General features: G+C 41.4%; 1 protein-coding gene across 1 annotated transcript; it reads left to right on the top strand.

The window, feature by feature from the left end:
- Positions 1–594: 594 nt before the first annotated feature.
- On the top strand, positions 595–3,876 carry LOC120065586 (chemokine-like protein TAFA-2). Its single transcript, XM_039016650.1, has 2 exons — positions 595–778; positions 3,740–3,876. Exons 1-2 carry the CDS (start codon positions 595–597, stop codon positions 3,874–3,876), a joined length of 321 nt encoding a protein of 106 aa, XP_038872578.1.
- Positions 3,877–21,760: the final 17,884 nt, after the last annotated feature.

Genomic DNA, 21,760 nt, shown 5'->3' with positions numbered 1-21,760 from the left:
GTAATTGGTCTTTTTACCAATCAGATCTTGCCAAAAGAGCAATTAATGGAAAAAAAATATCAGAATTGGGCTGCCTGTGTAAACTCAGCCATTTGGAAGCAGTATAAATCTAAAGTCAAAAGATCAGATTCCATGTGTTTCTTTGCTGTTTACACATTAGTGAAAAGAAAAAGTATCAGAAATGCTAATAATTGGCAAAATATCTGAAATGGGCTGCCTGTGTAAACGCAGCCGTGTAGGGTTCAAATATGGACTTCAAAGCCAGTTCCACTGCTTTAAAAAAATGATTCCCCTCTTATCAGGGACTGATTTAGACCTGGATACCAGGTGGGTGCAATTAATTATCAAGTAGAACAGAAAACCAGCCGTTTCTGGACCTCGTACGATTTGAATACCCCAGCCCTATATAGTGCTCTATAGTGCCCTAATCTGACCAGAGCCCTATGTGGCAGCCCTATGTGACTCTTGTCAAACATGGGTCAAACATGCATAGTGCATTAAGGAGAATAGGGTAATTTGAGATATGTCCTTACAGACACAGCTTTAACCTACGTGGTCTGCTGTCTGCAGGAGCTGGGTTGATGAACATGGAACATGAACATGGAGCCATCTCTGTTTGTGTTTGCAGTGCATGTCAAAGCAGGGACCTGTGAAGTGATCGCTGCCCACCGTTGCTGCAACAAGAACAAGATTGAGGAGAGATCCCAGACGGTCAAATGTTCCTGCTTCCCCGGACAGGTTGCCGGGACAACAAGAGCGGCTCCATCTTGTGTGGACGGTACGGTCATTCTATATTTATATATATACAGTTGAAGTCATAAGTTTACATATACCTTAACCAAATACATTTATACTCAGTTTTTCACAATTCCTGACATTTAATCCTAGTAAAAATTCCCTGTCTTAGGTCAGTTAGGATCACAACTATATTTTAAGAATGTGAAATGTCAGAATAATTGTAGAGAGAATTATTTATTTCAGCTTTTATTTCTTTCATCACATTCCCAGTGGGTCAGAAGTTTACATACACTCAATTAGTATTTGGTAGCATTGCCTTTAAATTGTTTAACTTGGGTCAAACGTTTTGGGTAGCCTTCCACAAGCTTCCCACAATAAATCGGGTGAATTTTAGCCCATTCCTCCTGACAGAACTGGTGTAACTGAGTCAGGTTTGTAGGCCTCCTTTGCTCACACACACTTTTTCAGTTCTGCCCACACATTTTCTATGGGATTGAGGTCAGGGCTTCGTGATGGCCACTCCAATACCTTGACTTTGTCACTTAAGCCATTTTGCCACAACTTTGGAAGTATGCTTGGGGTAATTGTCCATTTGGAAGACCCATTTGCCACCAAGCTTTAACTTCCAGACTGATGTCTTGAGATGTTGCTTCAATATATCCACATAATTTTCCGTCCTCATGATGCCATCTATTTTTTGAAGTGCACCAGTCCCTCCTGCAGCAAAGCACCCCCACAACATGATGCTGCCATGAAGCACCCCCATGCTTCACGGTTGGGATGGTGTTCTTCGGCTTGCAAGCCTCCCCCTTTTTCCTCCAAACATAACGATGGTCATTATGGCCAAACAGTTCTATTTTTGTTTCATCAGACCAGAGGACATTTCTACAAAAAGTACGATCTTTGTCCCCATGTGCAGTTGCAATCTGTAGTCTGGCTTTTTTATGGCGTTTTTGGAGCAGTGGCTTCCTCCTTGCTGAGCAGCCTTTCAGGTTATGTCGATATAGGACTCGTTTTACTGTGGATATATATACTTTTGTACCTGTTTCTTCCAGCATCTTCACACCGTCCTTTGCTGTTGTACGGGGATTGATTTGCACTCTCTAGGAGACAGAACGTGTCTCCTTCCTGAGCAGTATGACGACTGCATGGTCCCATGGTGTTTATACTTGCGTACTATTGTTTGTACAGATGAATGTGGTACCTTCAGGTGTTTGGAAATTGCTCCCAAGGATGAACCAGACATGTGGAGGTCCACAATTTTTTTCTGGGGTCTTGGCTGATTTCTTTTGATTTCCCCATGATGTCAAGCAAAGAGGCACTGAGTTTGAAGGTATGCCTTGAAATACATCCACAGGTACACCTCCAATTGACTCAAATTATGTAAATTAGCCTATCAGAAGCTTCTAAAGCCATGACATCATTTTCTGGATTTTTCCAAGCTGTTTAAAGGCACAGTCAACTTAGTGTATGTAAACTTCTGACCCACTGGAATTGTGATACAGTGAAATAATCTGTCTGTAAACATTTGTTGGAAAATCTACTTGTGTCTTGCACAAAGTAGATGTCCTAATCGACTTGCCAAAACTATAGTTTGTTAACAAGAAATTTGTGGAGGGGTTGAAAAGCAAGTTAGAATGACTCCAACCTAAGTGTATGTAAACTTCCGACTTCAACTGTATATATTTTTATTGACAGGACAGTATTAGCAACACAGTAATTGGCAGTACACTGTTCCAAAATCGGTCTTGTATCACACATGTATCACTCAGAATTAGTGCGGTTTCAAATGATTATCAATCATCAACAATTCAAAATTTGACATAGGGTAAGATATTTTCTTCTACTATTACGTTTTCCTGCATCTACCGATCAATCTAAACAAATTGCTGGAAAATCTCAACAAAATGCTTAAAAACAACCCAATTTAGGTAAATATTGGACAGGGTTATTTTTACCTTGCGTATGCAAATCCCAAAGTTGGCAAATTTAGCAATTTGTTATAATATTTACATAATAGTGTTCTAAAATGCTATATTAAAATATGTGATGTACTAAAATAATAAAGGAAAATTGTAATTTGCAGTGTAAAAACTTAACATGATGAACATTAATAAAACTTACTCTCACGGGTGCAAAAAGAACTCTGGAAGCAACACCCCAAATAGGCCAGGTTTTGGATTACCCAAACATGGGTTATGTTAATCATCAGTTGTGTTTGTATTCACTTTCATGCTGGGTTGACCCAGCAGATGGGTATCTTGTATATAATAGGTTATTTTCAGGAGGCTTGGCCTTTTGGAGTCGTGGCTTTCAGATAGGTATTTTTGGCAACCCGTGAGAGTAAATGTCATTTCTGTTCATCATGTTACATTTGTAAACTGGAAACTTACGTTTCAGGCTGTTTGCTGTCTGTCTATCACTGGAAACAATAAAGCCCGGCATGCTGATGCGCTTGCTCATTGAAGTATAGTGGGCCAGGTCATTTAATATCATGTCAACAGAGGCCCCTGCGACAGGTGAATCGATCCCTATCCTCTGTACTGTAATGGCTCTGACAGCAGCTTCCTCCCATCTTGACACCACTGACTGAAGCTTTAGAAATGTCAAGGGAAACCCTACCCTCTGCAGGTGTCCTCAGAGGCAGCTGTAGACCTTGGAGGCCTGTTCTGCTCCCACTGTGCCAGTCGGTGTTTTGCCCTCCTGCCACTTTGTTCATCAGCTTAACATTGACCCACACCCTGTAATTCACTTCTGGAAACACACTGCTCAGCCAGTCAGTCAGGCAGCCAGGCAGTCAGCTCGCAGTCATGGAGGATCTCTCTCTACTCTACTGTCAGTCATGGATCAAAAGGTTTCACTCTCACTGACATGTTTGTAGAAACAGATGTCTTGTTGTGGGTTCAGTTGTTACAGTAGTCTAGTAGAGGAAATGTCTTTTCACCGCCTTGTAATGTGCACAGATTAACTGGTTGCGTTCCTCTCTCTTTGCCTCTTGCAGCATCCATAGTTGCCCAGAAGTGGTGGTGCCAGATGCATCCATGTATGGATGGGGAGGAGTGTAAAGTGTTGCCTGACCTGAAAGGCTGGAGCTGCAGTACAGGAAACAAAGTAAAGACGACAAAGGTGGGTGCATAATGTAAGAAAATGCATCACATGCGTCGTTATAACACATACAGTTTTTGCAAAAATGTCTAAAAACCTGTTTTCAATTTGTCATTATGGGGTGTTGTGTGTAGATTGATGAGGCATAAATTAAAAAAATACATTTTAGAATAAGGCTGCAACATAACAAAATGTGGAAAAAGTCAAGGGGTCTGAATACTTTCCGAAGGCACTGTATGTACACATAGGTGTACACGTGTACACATGTGCACTTACGCACACACACACACACACACACGCGCGCGCACACGGGGCACATGCGCTCACAAACACACACACATAAACACACTAGGGATGTGACACACTTTTTTTTGTTAACGTTTAAACTGCCCCCAAAAATTGTTTTTCAGTTAAAACAAAAATTCTAAAAATTCCATTTGAATTCACAATGCAGAATATGGTCCTATTGCGAATGACCGCTAGGGGGCAATGAAGTTCTATCTACCGTAGTCATATAATGAACAAGAATATAAACGCAACATGCAACAATTTCAAAGATTTGACTAAGTTACAGTTTATATTAGGAAATCAGTCAATTGAAATAAATGAAGTAGCCCCTAATCTATAGATTTCACATGTCTGGGCAGGGGGGCAGCCATGGGTGGGCCTTCGAGGGCATAGATTAGGGGCTAATTCCCACCCACTGGGGAGCCAGGTCCAGGGTTTTAGCTGATAAGCCCTGGGCCTATGGGACAAGGCACACATGCGTAAGTCTATCTGCGGTACCGGTCAGGAATTTGGACACACCTACTAATTGAGGGGTTTTCTTTGTTTTTACTATTTTCTGCGTTGTGGAGTGGTGGTGAGGACATCAGAACTGTGGAATGGCACGTGGAGTCATGTAGTAAGCGAGGGAGTGTTGAACAGATCAACAGATTACTCGCTAGCTAACATTACGTGTAGGATCTGTGTAGTAATATTATTCGTATCTCAGAGCCATTTGCATTGCTAGTTACAGCCTAATGAAAGCTAGCTAGCTAACATCGAACCTAGTTGGTTATCTTTGGATACCTGCAGATTCATGCAGGGTATAACATTATGAGTTGGGAGTATGGTTCATTGCTTAGCTAGCTAGCTACATGTCTAAACAGAAGATACCACTATGCAAGTAACCATTTTACTGTCGGGTTTACACCTTCTGTATCCTGTACATGTTACAAGTAAAGGTTGATTTTATTTGATATAGTGTGGGTTTATCAGAGATGGTAATTTGAAGAACAACATGGACCAAAGTCAAATTAGGATATAACGTTAGGCCAATGCAGATAGCCCGGATAGCCAATGTGCGGGAGCACTTCGCTGCCGTCGCTTGCCTTCCCTTGCCGTTTTTCCAACTGTGAACGACGATGACGTGTGGAGCGCTTTATAATAATAATAATAATAAATAATAATAATTTGACAGATGCATACAGTATCTCCTATTAACTTTACATCATTGTTGCATTAGGTATTTGTTTCATAAAAAATTGTCCTGTTAGTGCACTCCAAAAAATGCTGAGTTAAAAACAATGATTAAAAACAGTAATTTTGACCCAGCCAGTTGGGTTGTTGATGTTGGGTTATTGAGCTATGATCCGCCTGGTAAGATCAGAAGACTGGAGGCATGGCTTAGTAGAGGCATGTCCCAAAGTTGTCAAAGTTAGCAATTTGTTAGAATATTTACATAATAGTGTTTAAAAAAATTATATTAAAATATGTGATGTACTAAAATATAAAATAGAAATTTGCAGTGTAAAAACTTAACATGATGAACATTAATAAAATTTACTCTCATGGGTGCAAAAATAAGGTATTTTTGGCAACCTGTGAGTGTAAATGTAATATGTTTATACACTGCACATTCTAATGTCCCTTCAATATACTTGCACATGACATTTTAATATACAATTAATAACATTATTATTTAAGTATCATAACAAAATGCTAACTATCCCAACATTGGGATACACATAGGCACTTGAGAAAATCACCTAGCGTAAACATAATTAAACTACAGTTTCAGTGCTCAATCAAAATATGTGTCAACAATAAAACAGAACAGATTAAAGGGAAATAAATGTACTCTCACGGGTGGCCAAAACAAACTATCTGAAAGCCATGCCCATACTAAGCCACGCCTCCAGTCTTCTGATCTGACCCGTTGGATCATAGCTCAATAACCCAACTAAGTGATCCAACTCTCTGGTTCAAAAATAGCCCAACTTGTGTTCTGTCCACTATTTACCCAGCACTGGGTTGTTTTTAATCCAGCATTTATTTTAATTTTTTAGTAGTGTGGTCATTTTTTGAAAACTGCACCATGATTTTAATTTTGTGATTTTAGGGGGAAAAAAATGTATGTTAACAATCCCAATTTCGTTTAAACGGTAGTTCACACCCTTATTAAACACACATACAGGTTTTGCTTCCTCTAAAGCCCACCATGACATAGAATCTTCAGTAATTAAAGTTGTTGATTTATCTTCTACATAACCAACTGTAAAGTATAAGTCAAAGTCAACAGACGCTGAGATGCGATAGTCCGGCGTCCCATTGTGACATAGCTAAATGGCTCTGAGACACCATCCGCTGGCACGCACAGCCCAAACGCGCAACTCTCCGCAAATTCCAAACCAAAGTGGATCCGGTACACGTCCTCTCTTCATTTGAATGTGTTCACAGTTGTAGAAATTGCTTGAGCTGCGCTGAGAATTCAAAAAGTATGAAAGCCAACAGTTCAATATTCTAGAAAACTGCTGTGCTCACGCATACATGTTTTGAATTTCCTAGACTCATAAGCCCTTCTTACCAACTATAGATTGTGTGGCTGAAAAGTGTTTGTATCTGTAGGGAGCAATATATTTGAATTTTATACGATCAAAAAGGCAAAATTCTACTGAGATACTGTAAAATATGTGTATGTTGAAAGAACAGTATCTAGCGATTGCAGTGAGAGACACCCACACACACACTTATGCACTTATTCATCCAATTACATTTTTGTAGAAAAGTGTCATTCTGAAGTACAATACATGACCAAAAGTATGCCGACACCTGCTCGTCGAACATCTCATTACAAAATCATGGGCACTAATACGGAGTTGGTCCCCCCTTTGCTGCCGTGTCAGCCTCCACTCTTCTGGGAAGGCTTTTCACTAGATGTTGGAACATTGCTGCGGGGACTTGCTTCCATTCAGCGACAAGAGCATTAGTGAGGTCAGCACTGATGTTATGCGATTAGGCCTGGTTTGCTGTCTGTGCTCCAATTCATCCCAAAGGTGTTTGATGGGGTTGAGGTCAGGGCTCTGTGCAGGCCAGTCAAGTTCTTCCACACCAATGTCGACAAACCATTTCTGTATGGACCTCACTTTGTGCATGGGTGTATTGTCATGCTGAGACAGGAAAGGGCCTTCCCCAAACTGTTGCCACAAAGTTGAAGCACAGAATGGTCTAGAATGTCATTGTATGCTGTAGCGTTAAGATTTCCCTCCCCTGGAACTAAGGGGCCTAGCCCAAACCATGAAAAACAGCCCCACCAAACTTTACACTTGGCACTATGCATTTGGGCAGGTCGCGTTCTCTTGGCATCCGCCAAACCCATATTTGTCTGTCGTACTGCCAGATGGTGAAGCGTGATTCATCACTCCAGAGAACGCGTTTGTTTCCACTGCTCCAGAGTCCAATGGCGGCGAGCTTTAAACCACTCCAGCCGACGCTTGACATTGCTCATGGTGATCTTAGGCTTGTGTGCGGCTGCTCGGCCGTGGAAACCGATATCATGAAGCTCCCGATGAACAGTTCTTGTGCTGACGTTGCTTCCAGAGGCAGTTTGGAACTTAATAGTGAGTGTTGCAACCAAGGACAAACTATTTTTCAGCACTCGCCGGTCGCCGGTTGTAAACTTGTGTGGCCTACCACTGCGTGGCTGAGCCGTTGTTGCTCCTAGACATTTCCTCTTCACAATAACAGCACTTACAGTTGACCGGTGCAGCTCCAGCAGGCCGAGAATTTGACGAACTGACTTGTTGGAAAGGTGGCATCCTTTGACAGTGCAACGTTGAAAGTCCCTGAGCTCTTCAGGAGCTCTTCAGTAAGGCCATTCTACTGCCAATGTTTGTCTATGAAGATTGCCTGGCTGTGTGCTTGATTGTATACACCTGTCAGCAACGGGTGTGACTGAAATAGCTGAATCCACTCATTTAAAGGGGTGTCCACATACTTTTGTATATATAGTGTACATATGACAGCTTGACAGTAGGCTCTGGTGATGAAGATGAACAATAAGCCTCCTGAAATAGAAAATGCACGTCTAAGGCTAAGACTACTGTATTTCCCAGCTCCTACAGGGGCTGAAAACATGCCCACCTAGGAGCGCCAACATTATCCTTAAACATCTCTTCCTGCCTGCCTACTGGTGTACAGAAAACTCTCGTGCTTCCATCTGACCCACTTGCATTTGGCACTTGGATTTGAGAACAGGCTTGGGTCGGGGCCTGCCTTTGAAAACATTTGAGTGGTCTTGGATGTAACTTGAAGAGAGTCAGCGAGGAAACAACATTGGCAAAAAAGAGAAGAAGAAAAACCTCAACAATAAACAAGCTGAGCCATGCAGGTGGATGTTCAGAGCAGGATAGGGTGACTTCCAGAGATTAATAGAGGCTATGTGTGTCTGTGCTTTAGGGTGAGCGTGGGGTGGGTTAGGAGGGGGTTGTTTGTGACACAGTGGGCCCAGAGCCATCCATCACGGCCCAGTGTTTGACTCACCAAACACCTGTACTTGAGCTGCCTTCTCCATTATTCATTGTGCTGAGGGCTTGGACGAGGCAGACCTTTTTATTTTAGCCAAGTTAATAATGTATACCTCTTCTCTCTCAAAGAGGGAGGCAGAGAGGCAGGCAGGCATAGAGGCATGCGGCCTGGGGTGCAGGTGGCTGCTACAGTACTAGGGTTGGGAGGTATCCAGATTTTCACATCGTCATACCGTCCTTTTCTCATCCACAGAATTAAGGTATTACCGTTTTAGTACACAATGAGGCGCTTAAAACGCAAAAAAAGCCCATTGGGCGTCTATTACTATATAGAATGCTAACAAAATTAGCACAAGTACTAGTGCATTTACATAGAGCTTGCTAGCTAAATATGCTAATGTGCACAAACGAAAATAAACTAATTGCAAAGACAGGCAATCTAGCTCATAAAGTCATACAAGTATAGGTAGTATCTACCGAATGTCATTTTTGGTGAGTTTGCAAATGTAAGCAAATGTGAATGAGAGACATTGTGCAAATGAACGACATTTTGAGGGATAGTGCTTTTTGTAATAATTGACTTTTCATAGCAGGTTTAGGTGAACTTACCCAGCAGATTATGGTAATTCATGTAGCAGGTTAGGAGAATTATGCAAAAAAAACAAAAAAAAACATTTGACGTCAATTAGTTTACATACACTTAGGTTGGAGAAATTAAAACTCGTTTTTCAACGACTCCACAAATGTATTGTTTACAAACTATAGTTTTGGCGAGTTGGTTAGGACATTTACTTTGTGCATGACACAAGTCATTGTTCCAACAATTGTTTACAGACAGATTATTTCACTTATAATTCACTGTATCACAATTCCAGTGGGTCAGAAGTTGATTGTGCCTTTAAACAGCTTGGAAATCCCAGAAAATTATGTCATGGCTTCGGAAGCTTCTGATAGGCTAATTGACATCATTTGAGTCAATTGGAGGTGTACCTGTGGATGTATTTCAAGGCATACCTTCAAACTCAGTGCATCTTTGGAAAATCAAAAGAAATCAGCCAAGACCTCAGAACATTTTTTGTAGACCTCCACATGTCTGGTTCATCCTTTTGAGAAATTTCCAAACGCCTGAAGGTACAACGTTCATCTGTACAAACAATAGTACGCAAGTATAAACACCATGGGACCATGCAGCCATCATACTGCTCAGGAAGGAGACACGTTCTGTCTCCTAGAGATTAATGTACTTTGGTGCGAAAAGTGCAAATCAATCCCAGAACAACAGCAAAGGACCTTGTGAAGATGCTGGAGGAAAGCTGTACAAAAGTATCTATAACCACAGTAAAACGAGTCCTATATCGACATAACCTGAAAGGCCGCTCAGCAAGTAAGAAGCCACTGCTCCAAAATCGCCATAAAAAAAGCCAGACTACGGTTTGTAACAAAGATCGTACTTTTTGGAGAAATGTCCTCTGGTCTGATGAAACAAAAATAGAACTGTTTGGCCATAATGACCATTGTTATGTTTGGAGGAAAAGGGGGGAGGCTTGCAAGCCGAATAACACCATCCCAACCGTGAAGCACAGGGCTGGCAGCGTCATGTTGTGGGGGTGCTTTACTGCAGGAGAGACTGGTGCACTTCACAAAATAGATGGCATCATGAGGTAGGAAAATTATGTGGATATATTGAAGCAACATCTCAAGACATCAGTCAGGAAGTTAAAGCTTGGTCTTCCAAATGGACAATGACCCCAAGCATACTTCCAAAGTTGTGGCAAAACGGCTTAAGGACATTAAAGTCAAGGTATTGGAGTGGCCATCACAAAGCCCTGACCTCAATCCCATAGAAAATGTGTGGGCAGAACTGAAAAAGCGTGTGTGAGCAAAGGAGGCCTATAAACCCGACTCAGTTACACCAGCTCTGTCAGGAGGAATGGGCCAAAAATCACCCACTTATTGTGGGAAGCTTGTGGAAGGCTACACGAAACATTTGACCCAAGTTAAACAATTTAAAGGCAATGCTACCAAATACTAATTGAGTGTATGTAAACTTCTGACCTACTGGGAATGTGATGAAAGAAATAAAAGCTGAAATAAATCATTCTCTCTACTTTTTTCTGACATTTCACATTCTTAAAATAAAGTGGTGATCCTAACTGACCTAAGACAGGGAATTTTTACTTGGATTAAATGTCAGGAATTGTGAAAAACGGAGTTTAAATGTATTTGGCTAAGGTGTATGTAAACTTCCGACTTCAACTGTACATTGATTGGTTGATGATTTTTTATGCTACACAAAGATAAATAAAATACTTTAAATAAAACTAGACCAATCTGTTAGTAGCCAGACTTATTGCACCGCTTACTGGGATGGTTGTTCCAATTTAGATCGTTGAGGTTGTCTCATTATTCAACCCTCCCTATTCTGGCAGTGATTCTGAATTCATGTTGCAGGTGATTCCTCTTGTTGAATATCATAACTCTGGCTGGATTCCAATAGGAATTACACATAACTTTGCAAGTCAGTATAATGGGTCTCGCATGCCTGATGTGACCTGTAAACCAGGGGTTTCCTAACACAACTGTGTTAGGGTTTAACCAGTGCTTATTTTGTAAATCGGGAAGTGCCGGAACAAAAAGTGAGAGCAAGAGTGGGGTGACCTGGGGAGCTCTGAGGTAACGGAACGCATGAGAAAAATATCACCTCTATAATAAAGCTTTGAATATATAGCATCACATTTGCTTAGTGGCATAGACGAGTAGAGGCACTTACAGAAGTTGCAAACATGGGAAACATTTTTTGTGGCCTAGGGTCTGGTAAATTTTGGGCTTTTTATAAACGCATTTCATTAATTTTACATGACTGGAGACTTGGCATAATCTGTTTTAATGCCGCATTCAACTGGGAACTCTGAGCTGGGAAATCTCTAACTTCTGACTTCAGTGCGTTCAAGACAACTGGGAAATCGTGACAAAACGAGCTCCGACTGGGATTATTATTTTTTGAACGGTCATCCAATTCGGAATTCCAAGTGAGGAACTCTGGCCTCTTTCTAGAGCTCAGACTTTCCAACCTGAAGATCACTGATGTCATAATTCCCCCCCAAAATTTGGAGTTCCCAGTTGTCTTAAAAGCACCATAATACTTCACAAATGATCGAAATGACACACTACTTTGACGCTGACTGAGAATCTGAGATCAATGAAAACAACCTTGTCTTGAATCCATCATTAGCCTAGGCTAGGTGTGTGGAGACACATATTGTATGCTAATATATGAAGAGGAAATGATAGTCCTCATTTTTTTTTTACAGTTTCACTGACTCTCCCATTGATGCGCAGCTCACTTGCTGGTGATGGCCTATGCTCTCATTCGAGAGCATATTTGTAAAACAATATTTGGAAGGTGATCAAATATTTTGGTAGCCTACAGCTGACATATTAGAGTCTTCTCTTTTCAGCAGGAGCCATTTGCTTTCCAACCTTTGTTTTCCCACGATTGAAGGCTATTTGAAATACTGCGAATAGCCAGTTTTGTCTGCATGCTGTTTGTTCACTGACAGATTGCCGAGTGTTTCCGACTGTAGGCTATGCCTTGTTATCGGACTACACTCCACAGCTAGGCTATTTGTAAAATAAGCCATCGATCCTCTGTGGTATTTTTTTTTGCCACTGTTCTTTCAGAACAGACAGCAGTACTGTGGCTCTATAACTTTGGCAGCTCCTCCAGAACCCTTTGCGAAACTATGATTCTATTAGGAAATAAATTATGAAGTGCAATGCTGAAGAGATGAAAGTTGCAGGCTCGTGTCTATCAGAGCAGAAGGGGAGAGATCATAGAAAGTGAATTTCAATCTAGTTATGTGATTTTTACATTGCACGAGAGGTACCGATTCCTGACAAATAGCTTCTGGAACAAAACAGTCCAAAACTGAGAGGTGCCGGATCCTGTTCCAGCAGGATCTGGCTCAAATTAAGCACTGGGTATAACTAGGCCCTCAACGAAAGGACTTATGATATACAGAAAAGGTCAAAGTTTGGACACACCTACTCATTCAAGGGTTTTTCTTTATTTTACTATTTTGTACATTGTAAAATAGTAGGGAAGACATTAAAACCAAAAAAGTGTTAACCAAATCCATATATATGTTATATTTGAGATTCTTCAAAGTAGCCACCCTTTGCGATGATGACAGCTTTACACACGCTTGGCATTCTAACAACTAGCTTCATGAGGAATGCTTTTCCAACAGTCTTGAAGGAGTTCCCACATATATTGAGCACTTATTGGCTGCTTTTCCTTCACTCTGCGGTCCAACTCATCCCGAAACATCTCAATTGGATTGAGGTCGGGTGATTGTGGAGGCCAGTTCAACTGATGTAGCACTCCATCACTCTCCTCCTTGGTCAAATAGCCCTTACACAGTCTGGAGGTGTGTTTTGGGTCATTATCATGTTGAAAAACAAACTATAGTCCCACTAAGCGCAAACCAGATGGCGTATCGCTGCAGAATGCTGTGGTAGCCATGCTGGTTAAGTGTGCCTTGAGTTCAAAATAAATCACCAACAGTGTCACCAGCAAAGCACCCTCACAACATCACACCTCCTCCTCCATACTTCACAGTGGTAACCACACATGCTGAGATCATCCGTTCACTTACTCTGCATCTCACAAAAACACGGCGGTTATAACCAAAAATCTCACTTTTGGACTCATCAGACCAAAGGACATATTTCCACCGGTCTAATGTCCATTGCTTGTGTTTCTTGGCCCAAGCAAGTATCTTCTTCTTATTGGTGTCCTTTAGTGGTGGTTTCTTTGCAGCAATTCAACCATGGCCTGATTCACGCTGTCTCCTTTGAACAGTTGATGTTGTGATGTGTCTGTTACTTGAACACTGTGAAGCATTTATTTGGGCTGCAGTTTCTGAGGCTAGTAACTATAGGTGCAGTTAACGCTAATGAACTTATCCTCTGCAGCAGAGGTAACCATGGGTCTTCCTTTCCTGTGGCAGTCCTCATGAGAGCCAGTTCCATCATAGCGCTTGATGGTTTTTGCCACTGCACTTCAAGAAACTTTGAAAGTTCTTGACATTTTTCTTGACATTTTCCCGGATTGACTGACCTTCATGTCTTAAAGTAATGATTAACTGTCGTTTCCCTTTGCATACTTGAGCTGTTCTTGCCATAATATGGACTTGGTCTTTTACCAAATAAAAATAAATATTCTGTATACCATCCCTACTTTGTCACACTTTGTCACAACACAACTGATTGGCTCAAACAAATTAACTTTTTACAAGGCACACTTGTTAATTAAAATGCATTCCAGGTGACAACCCCATGAAGCTGGTTGAGAGAATGCCAAGAGTGTGCAAAGCTGTCATCAAGGCAAAGGGTGGCTACCTTGAAGAATCTCAAATATAACATATATTTTGATTTGTTTAACACTTTTTGGGTTACTACATGAATCCATATGTGTTATTTCATAGTTTTGATGTCTTCACTTTTATTGTACAATGTAGAAAATAGTACAAATAAAGAAAAACCCTTGAATGAGTAGGTGTGTCCAAACTTTTGACTGGTACTGTATATAATATATTGCCATAAATAATTTAATTGTAAAGGTTAATAACGCTGGTGGAACTGTTCATAGAGGGTTCTAGGAAGAACCTTTAGATGATAACATTGTTATTGTTAGAACCCTTTATAGAGGGTTCTAGGAAGAACCATATACAGGGGATTCTATGAAGAACCCTACATATAGGGTTTTAGGTAGAACTCTCTGCAAAGGGTTCTACCTAGCACCAAAAAGGGCTCCCCTATGAGGACAAACCAAAGAACCCTGTATGGTTCTACATAGCACCTTTTTCTAAGAGTGCGGGTGTTAGGAGCCTGTCAGTAATGTCATGAGTCATACCCTCACCCCCGCTTTCACATCATATCAATCAACACACATCACACCTAACAAGCGGTGCACAGAGCCAATTCTCAGGAAGATATTAATTATATTATTATTATCTGCTAGTGCAGATACTACTATGTCAATTCCACTGTGTCAATCAAATCCTATTGTAGTTTGATAAAAAAATACATTTTACAGGTTTGAGAGGGTTAAAGGAAAACCAAAAATGATATTTTAGTATTTATTTCATTAGTCCATTGTTGATATAGTTCCAAAATGTTTTCTATGTCAGCAATCAAGTTTTCAGTATATTTAACTTTCAAAATACAGCAGAAATACAGCTGGTATGATGCATTTCACATCATATTTTTTTCCTTTAAGTGCTGGGGGTTCGAGTGTAAAGTTTGCTAACAGTTTCATGTATCCCATTACATGATATCATGGCAATGTAAATGTGGGCACAAAGTAATGTGTATGATTCAATCTGTAAAGCTGTGTGAAATCATATCCTCCTTTCAAAACAATTTCAGACCAAACATTTACACAAATGAGCTTTTCCATTTCATTTTTACCACAGACAATGTGCCTCTAACAGCAATTTAATTAAAACTTCTTCAGGATTGGTGGGTCCCCTGCAGGACGGTTCAGCTGACGTAGGCTAATGCGATTAGCATGAGGTTGTAAGTAACAAGAACATTTCCCAGGACATAGACATATCTGATATTGTCAGACAGCTTAAATTCTTGTTAATCTGACTGCACTGTCCAATTTACAGTAGCTATTACAGTGAATGAATACCATGCTATTGTTTGAGGAGAGTGCACAGTTTTTAAAAGTTATTAATAAACAATTTAGGCACATTTGGGCAGTCTTGATACAACATTTTGAACAGAAATGCAATGGTTCATTGGATCAGTCGGAAACTTTGCACATACACTGATGCCATCTAGTGGCCAACATCTAAATTGCACCTGGGCTGGAATAATACATAATGGCCTTTCTCTTTCATTTCAAAGATGGTACAAAAAAGTGTTTCCTTTCAAATGGTACCAATAATATGCATATCCTTGCTTCAAGCAGTTAGATTTGGGTATGTCTATTTAGGCAAAAATTGAAAAAAAGGGGCCGATCCTTAAGAGGTTTTAAGCTGTCTGTGTTAGTGAAACTTTTTTTTGTTGACACATTGTCAGTACATAACAATTCACTGTTGTATTGGCTGCCGTAAATGGATCTCCACCCATACACCATGTAGAAACACTGGTAACCTATAGACTCTATATAATATACAGTAGGGATACTACTATTTGAGAAGGTCTGGTCACACAAATTGGCAACGGTCCGGATGGATATTGTAATTTATTGGCGTAGTAACAAACCCCCAAATCACGACCCATGGGACCCCAAACTTTTAAAATAATGTCACACCCCTCTTGTTGGTCTAGAGAACATTTAGCAGTTTTAAAGCTTATTTCCTGCAATTCTACAGATTTTGCAATGGGACGGAGTGAAAATTCTGCCGTTTTAAAGCTAATTTCCTGCAATTCTACACATTTTGCCATATCTTATCTGTGTTCATATGATACCTGAGTGACTCAACAGAATCAATGGGGGCTCCCTGGGGTTCAAGGCCCCTGGGCACATGATCTGGCCATGATAAGTACAAGATGTACAAGTACAAGATAGCTGGTTAGCTGAACTTACCTGCTAGCTAACATGGGCTAACTGATCAACTGGACATTTCTGACAGGTTATAAATAGCTTTCTAATGTCTGTCAGTCAATGACATTCCAAGAGGAGCACTGCCCATGCACTACCACATTTCAAAAGCCTGAGTCCCGCCCAAAATAACAATTAGCCATCTGCCTTTTGAGTATGGCTGATATACATCCTTTTAATAGTTTGGGAGATAAAAGATACCATCTGGTATTTCCATCAATACCGAAGGAGTCAATATATCGCCTGAAAGATGCCCTAAATCATTGTATCGATCATTGATCTGTTTCTTAAGGCCCATTAGGCTCTGTCTGAAATCTGAGATTGACTCTGCAGTTTGGGCCTTTAGGGCACCAGTAAAGACAGTGGAATGAGACCCTCCACCTTTTGATGACTCTTTTACAGCTTTCACAGATAGACAAGACACTTTCTGTAGGCAAGCCAATAATTGACTATATTTCACTGCCTAGAACCCCTAAAAGATTATGAAATCCGTACAGTCAATAAGTAGAGAACAAAATCAAAATAACAAAGATTGTGCTTCTTTATCAGTGGTAAGCATTTGTTTGTTTGTCCGTGAAGCTTTGAATCGGGTTAGTTTGAGCCTGACTAGTCAAGTGTGGTCTTTTATCCCTTTATAAGCCTACACAGCTTAAGCATCAAAACCTCCTTTGTTCTTCTTTCCATTCGTGTGGTTCACCCACTGGTAACCCCGGTCTCCTCCACAAAACCCTCATATCAGCACCCAAAACTGCTCTCACATGACTAGCATGCAAATTGTTTTTCATTATATGATTCTCTAGGTGTTTACATCTGATCACATATTGCGTGGATATAAATAGAATTCCAATATGGAGCAGCATAGCAATATAACAAGAATATGTAACACCTTTTGTTGTCATATGGGTCTGGTTACTCGTTATGGGTTGTAAGTCAGGACTTATCCACTTTGTTGGCATTTAATTCTTCTAGTGGCTTCGTACTGTAAGATACATGCTTTGCCAATCTGTGGTGTAGCTAATGGTGAGACTGGAGAACCTGCTGGCTTGTACGCATTGAGCCTCTTCTGTTTGAAGACTTCACGCAGTGTCCTGGAATGGAACCAAACCACACAGTCACTCCTCTCCACACGCACATACACACACAACCAGCATCCTGACGAGTGTCACTGCCATGTGAAGATTAAACTGTGCCTCCTGAAACAGCGAGGGGTGAGTCTTATGTTCCCTGTTTCAGTGCCCGTGAACACAAAATTACAGGCCAATGTATTTCTAGTTGTTAGATGTTTGTGTGTGTGAAATCTGTTAGAGAGTGAGACCCTTCATGGGCCGACTGGGATGAGGCATACCTTGGAACAGTGTGCTGTGGGGCACTGACACCTCATGTTACCTGACACTGTGGCGCTTTCCAGGCCAAGACCGTGGAGCCCCTGCCACTCGGTAATTAAATGACACTAATAGGTGCCCAGACACAAATAGGAACACCTATGCATGTGTGTGCCACTCTCTGATAACAAGCCCCACTTATAATTATGTATACTAGGGGCTCTAGTTTCAGCTGCTGTTAAGGCGGCGCTAGTGGCAAACGCATGATAGTTTGCAATTTTGGCATGTAAACACTGGCGCACTGGCATTTTCCAGCTCTAACTCCAGGGTTGGTAATTTACCTGTCTTATATCAGCTTGCTTGCGCTGAGGTGGGAGGGTGGAAATATTTAAAGCGTGTCATTAAAAACATACACCAATGTGTCAATTTCAAGCAGCACTACTGGTGATATTTAAGACTTACCAAAAGCTGGTTTTAGCGGAAATGTTTAGGAACATCAAGTTATTACGATAGACTAATTATTGTTTTTCCTTGGTGTTGAATCCGCTTGTAGTCTAGGCTATATTTCCCTGTTCGTTTGTTTATCTTTCATGTGGCAAAGTCACAAACAGATCATATCAATGGCGATGGTAAACTAATCTTATTATAACGTTTGGGCAATGTCCAATTGTCAATGGCTCAAACACACAGTGAATTTTCGAAATGTGAATGCAATGTGTGCAGATGATTATTTCCATGTTGAAGCCAATGTTTGTTGTAACTAGGCCTATTGTAGGCTTACTGTATACTCTTTAATAAACCTTCAATGGATAGGACAAACATCCATGCCTCCTGCTGAAGATGTGATTTATAATATCATGCTTCTGACCCAATCCTATTTAGAAATATTGTTGTTTTAAAAAACAAATTGATTGTTTTTTGTTTAATTTTATTAAAAAACAAAGTTTTATTAGAAAGATTCAGCATCCATTGGTTTATGTTCAGAATGTACAGTGCCTTCGGAGAGTATTCAGACCCTTTCACTTTTTCCACATTATGTTACGTTACAGCCGTATTCAAAAATGTATTACATTATTGGTTTTTCTCATCAATCCACACGCAATGCCCCATAATGACAAGTGAAAACAGTTTAGGAATGTACTGCGAAACAGAAATACCTTATTTACTTTACATAAGTATTCAGACCTTTTGCTATGAGACTCGAAATTGAGCTCAGGTGCATCCTGTTTAAATTGAGCATCCTTGAGATGTTTCTACAACTTGATTGGAGTCCACCTGTGGTAAATTCAATTGATTGGACATGATTTGGAAAGGCACACACCTGTCTATATAAGGTCCTACAGTTGACAGTGCATGTCAGAGCAAAAACCAACCCATGAGGTCGAAGAAATTGTCCGTTGAGCTCCGAGACAGGATTGTGTCAAGCCACAGATCTGGGGAAGATTACCAAAAAATATTTGCAGCATCCAAGGTCCCAAAAACACAGTGGCCTTCATCATTCTTAAATGGAAGAAGTTTGGAACCACCAAGACTTTTCCTAGAGCTGGCCGCCCAGTCAATCTGAGCAATCGGGGGGGAAGGGCCATGGTCAGGGAGGTGACCAAGAACCCGTTGGTCAAGCTGATAGAGCTCCAGAGTTCCTCTGTGGAGATGGGAGAACCTTCCAGAAGGACAACCATCTTTCTAGCACTCCACCAATTAGGCCTTTGTGATAGAGTGGCCAGACAGAAGCCACTCCTCAGTAAAAGGCAAATGAATGCCTGCTTAAAGTTTGCCAAAGTCACCTACAGACTCTCAGACCATGAGAAACAAGATTCTCTGGTCTGATGAAACCAAGATTGAACTCTTTGGCCTGAATGCCAAGCGTCACGTCTGAAGGAAACTTGACACCATCTCTATGGTGAAGCATGGTGTGGGGATGATGTTCAGCGGCAGGAACAGGGAGACTAGTCAGGATCGAGGCAAAGATTAACGGAGCAAAGTACAGAGAGTTCCTTCATGAAAACCTGCTCCAGAGCACTCAGGACCTTAGACTGGGGTGAAGGTTCACCTTCTGTTACGTTCCCCAGTTTCTGTGTTGTAGTTTGTATTTGAGTGTGTGTGTTTCAGGAGATGGCTTCCTGAAATTCTCCCCAAGCAGCTGATTGGTCGGCCCCAATTGATGATTGGAGAGCTGACCCCGCCCCCTCGTCAAGACACAGCTGTCTCGAATTACCAATGCCTTCAGAAGCTACAAAAGCCAGTGTTCTGTTGTTCAGAAGAGAGAGATCATAGGCAGGCTTAGATCATTGTAGGTTGAGATCATTGCTGGAGAGATTGAATGTTATATAGATCATTGCTGAGAGAGGAGGTTGATGGCTGAGGGTTATAGCATGTTGGTCATTGGTATGTACTGTGTTAGTTGTTGCTGGGAGCAGTTGGTATGTTCCGTGTGAGATTGTTGCTCAGCTAGAGCTTATTTGATGTCCTTTGTTTATTAGTTTGTTTGATATTCTGTTTCATTTGTTCCCAGGGGGGAAGGGGAAGGCACCTAGGGAGTGCTTAGGCAAGAGGCCCGCGGGCATACATATACCCGTAGTATATTCAATGTCTAGGCACACTAGGTAAGACCTGGGCGGACCACCCCCTGTATTTTGGTTAGTGCACCAGGTGGTGCTAAGTTAGGTAAGTAGTGGGTAGGCAGGTTAGAGGGGGGGGGGGGGCTTTGACATTTACTTTCTTTGCTTTGGTTCCGTCCAGCCCCTTTTCCCCATATTACCGTGTAAAGGAATAAAGTCCTAGTAAACGGTCAAATCTGCCTTTTGTCGTCCTTTCTCGCACCTACAGTCCAATACCTCTTTCACTTCACGGGGAGTTGAGTTCCCTCTTCTTAGAGGCGTGCGTAACACCTTCCAACAGCACAACGCACCTAAGCACACAGCCAAGACAACACAGGACTGGCTTCGGGACAAGTCTCTGAATGTCCTTCAGTGGCCCATGCAGAGCCAGGACTGGAACCCGATCAAATTTCTCTGGAGAGACCTGAAAATAGCTGTGCAGCTTTCCAACCTGACATAGCTTGAGAGGATCAGTAAAGAATGGGAGAAACTCCCCAAATACAGGTGTGCCAAGCTTGTAGCATCATACCCAAAAAGACTCAAGGCTGTAATTGCTGCCAAAGGTTCTTCAACAAACTACTGAGTAAAGGGTCTGATAAAGATGGCGCCGAAGAACATGGCTGACGTTTTTCATTCTCCCAACCAATTGTGCAATTTAGTTATTTTTTTGGCATTTTGTGTAAATTATTTTTTTACTTATTGTGTGCATAATGTTGCTACAACCGTCTCTTATGACCGAAAATAACTTCTGGACATCAGAAAAGAGATTACTCACTGCGGATTGGAGGAAACTTTTTCCTCTAATGAGTCCGACGAGAAGGATATCCTGCTTTTACTGGAACAGGCCCAGATCCACGCCTTTTGCGTGAAGACGCCGGAAAAGGATACGCAGATCAGGGATCCTTCTGAGAAGCCAGAGGCGAGCGAGTAAACTCCCAGTGCCTTCCATTCTCCTTGCTAACGTGCAATCGTTAGAAAATAAATTGATGACCTACTATTAAGATTATCCGACCAACGGGACATTAAAAACTGTAACATCTTATGTTTCACCGAGATGTGGCTGAACGAAGAAACGAACAATATAGAGCTGGCGGGATTTTCCATGCACCGGCAGAACAGAGACCCTCCATTTGGCAAATCTGACCACAATTCTATCCTCCTGATTCCAGCTTACAAGCAAAAACTAAAGCAGTAAGTACCAGTGACTCGCTCAATACGGAAGTGGTCAGATGACGCGGATACTACACTACAGGACTGTTTTGCTAGCACAGATTGGAATATGTTCCGGGATTCATCCAATGGCATTGAGGAACAGGTCAATATTCACAAAGCCGCTGGGACAGATGGATTACCAGGACGTGTACTCAAAGCATGCGGGGACCAACTGTCAAGTGGCTTCACTGACATTTTCAACCTCTCCCTGACTGAGTCTGTAATACCTACATGTTTCAAGCAGACCACCATAGTCCCTGTGCCCAAGGAAGCGAATGTAACCTTCCTAAATGATTACCGCCTGTAGCCATGAAGTAATTTGAAAGGCTGGTCATGGCTCATATCAACAGCATCCTCCCGGACACCCTAGACCCACTCCAA

Source organism: Salvelinus namaycush, chromosome 20, assembly GCF_016432855.1.
Source record: "Salvelinus namaycush isolate Seneca chromosome 20, SaNama_1.0, whole genome shotgun sequence".
Lineage (NCBI taxonomy): Eukaryota > Metazoa > Chordata > Actinopteri > Salmoniformes > Salmonidae > Salvelinus > Salvelinus namaycush.
Note: the sequence above shows the minus strand (reverse complement) of the source record. Positions and strands in the feature narration are given on the sequence as shown.

Coding starts and splice junctions, on each gene's coding strand:
- LOC120065586 (XM_039016650.1), top strand. CDS start 595: ATGAACATGGAGCCATCTCTGTTTGTGTTTGCAGTGCATGTCAAAGCA. Junction 779..3,739: donor GGCTCCATCTTGTGTGGACG/GTACGGTCATTC, acceptor TGCCTCTTGCAG/CATCCATAGTTGCCCAGAAG.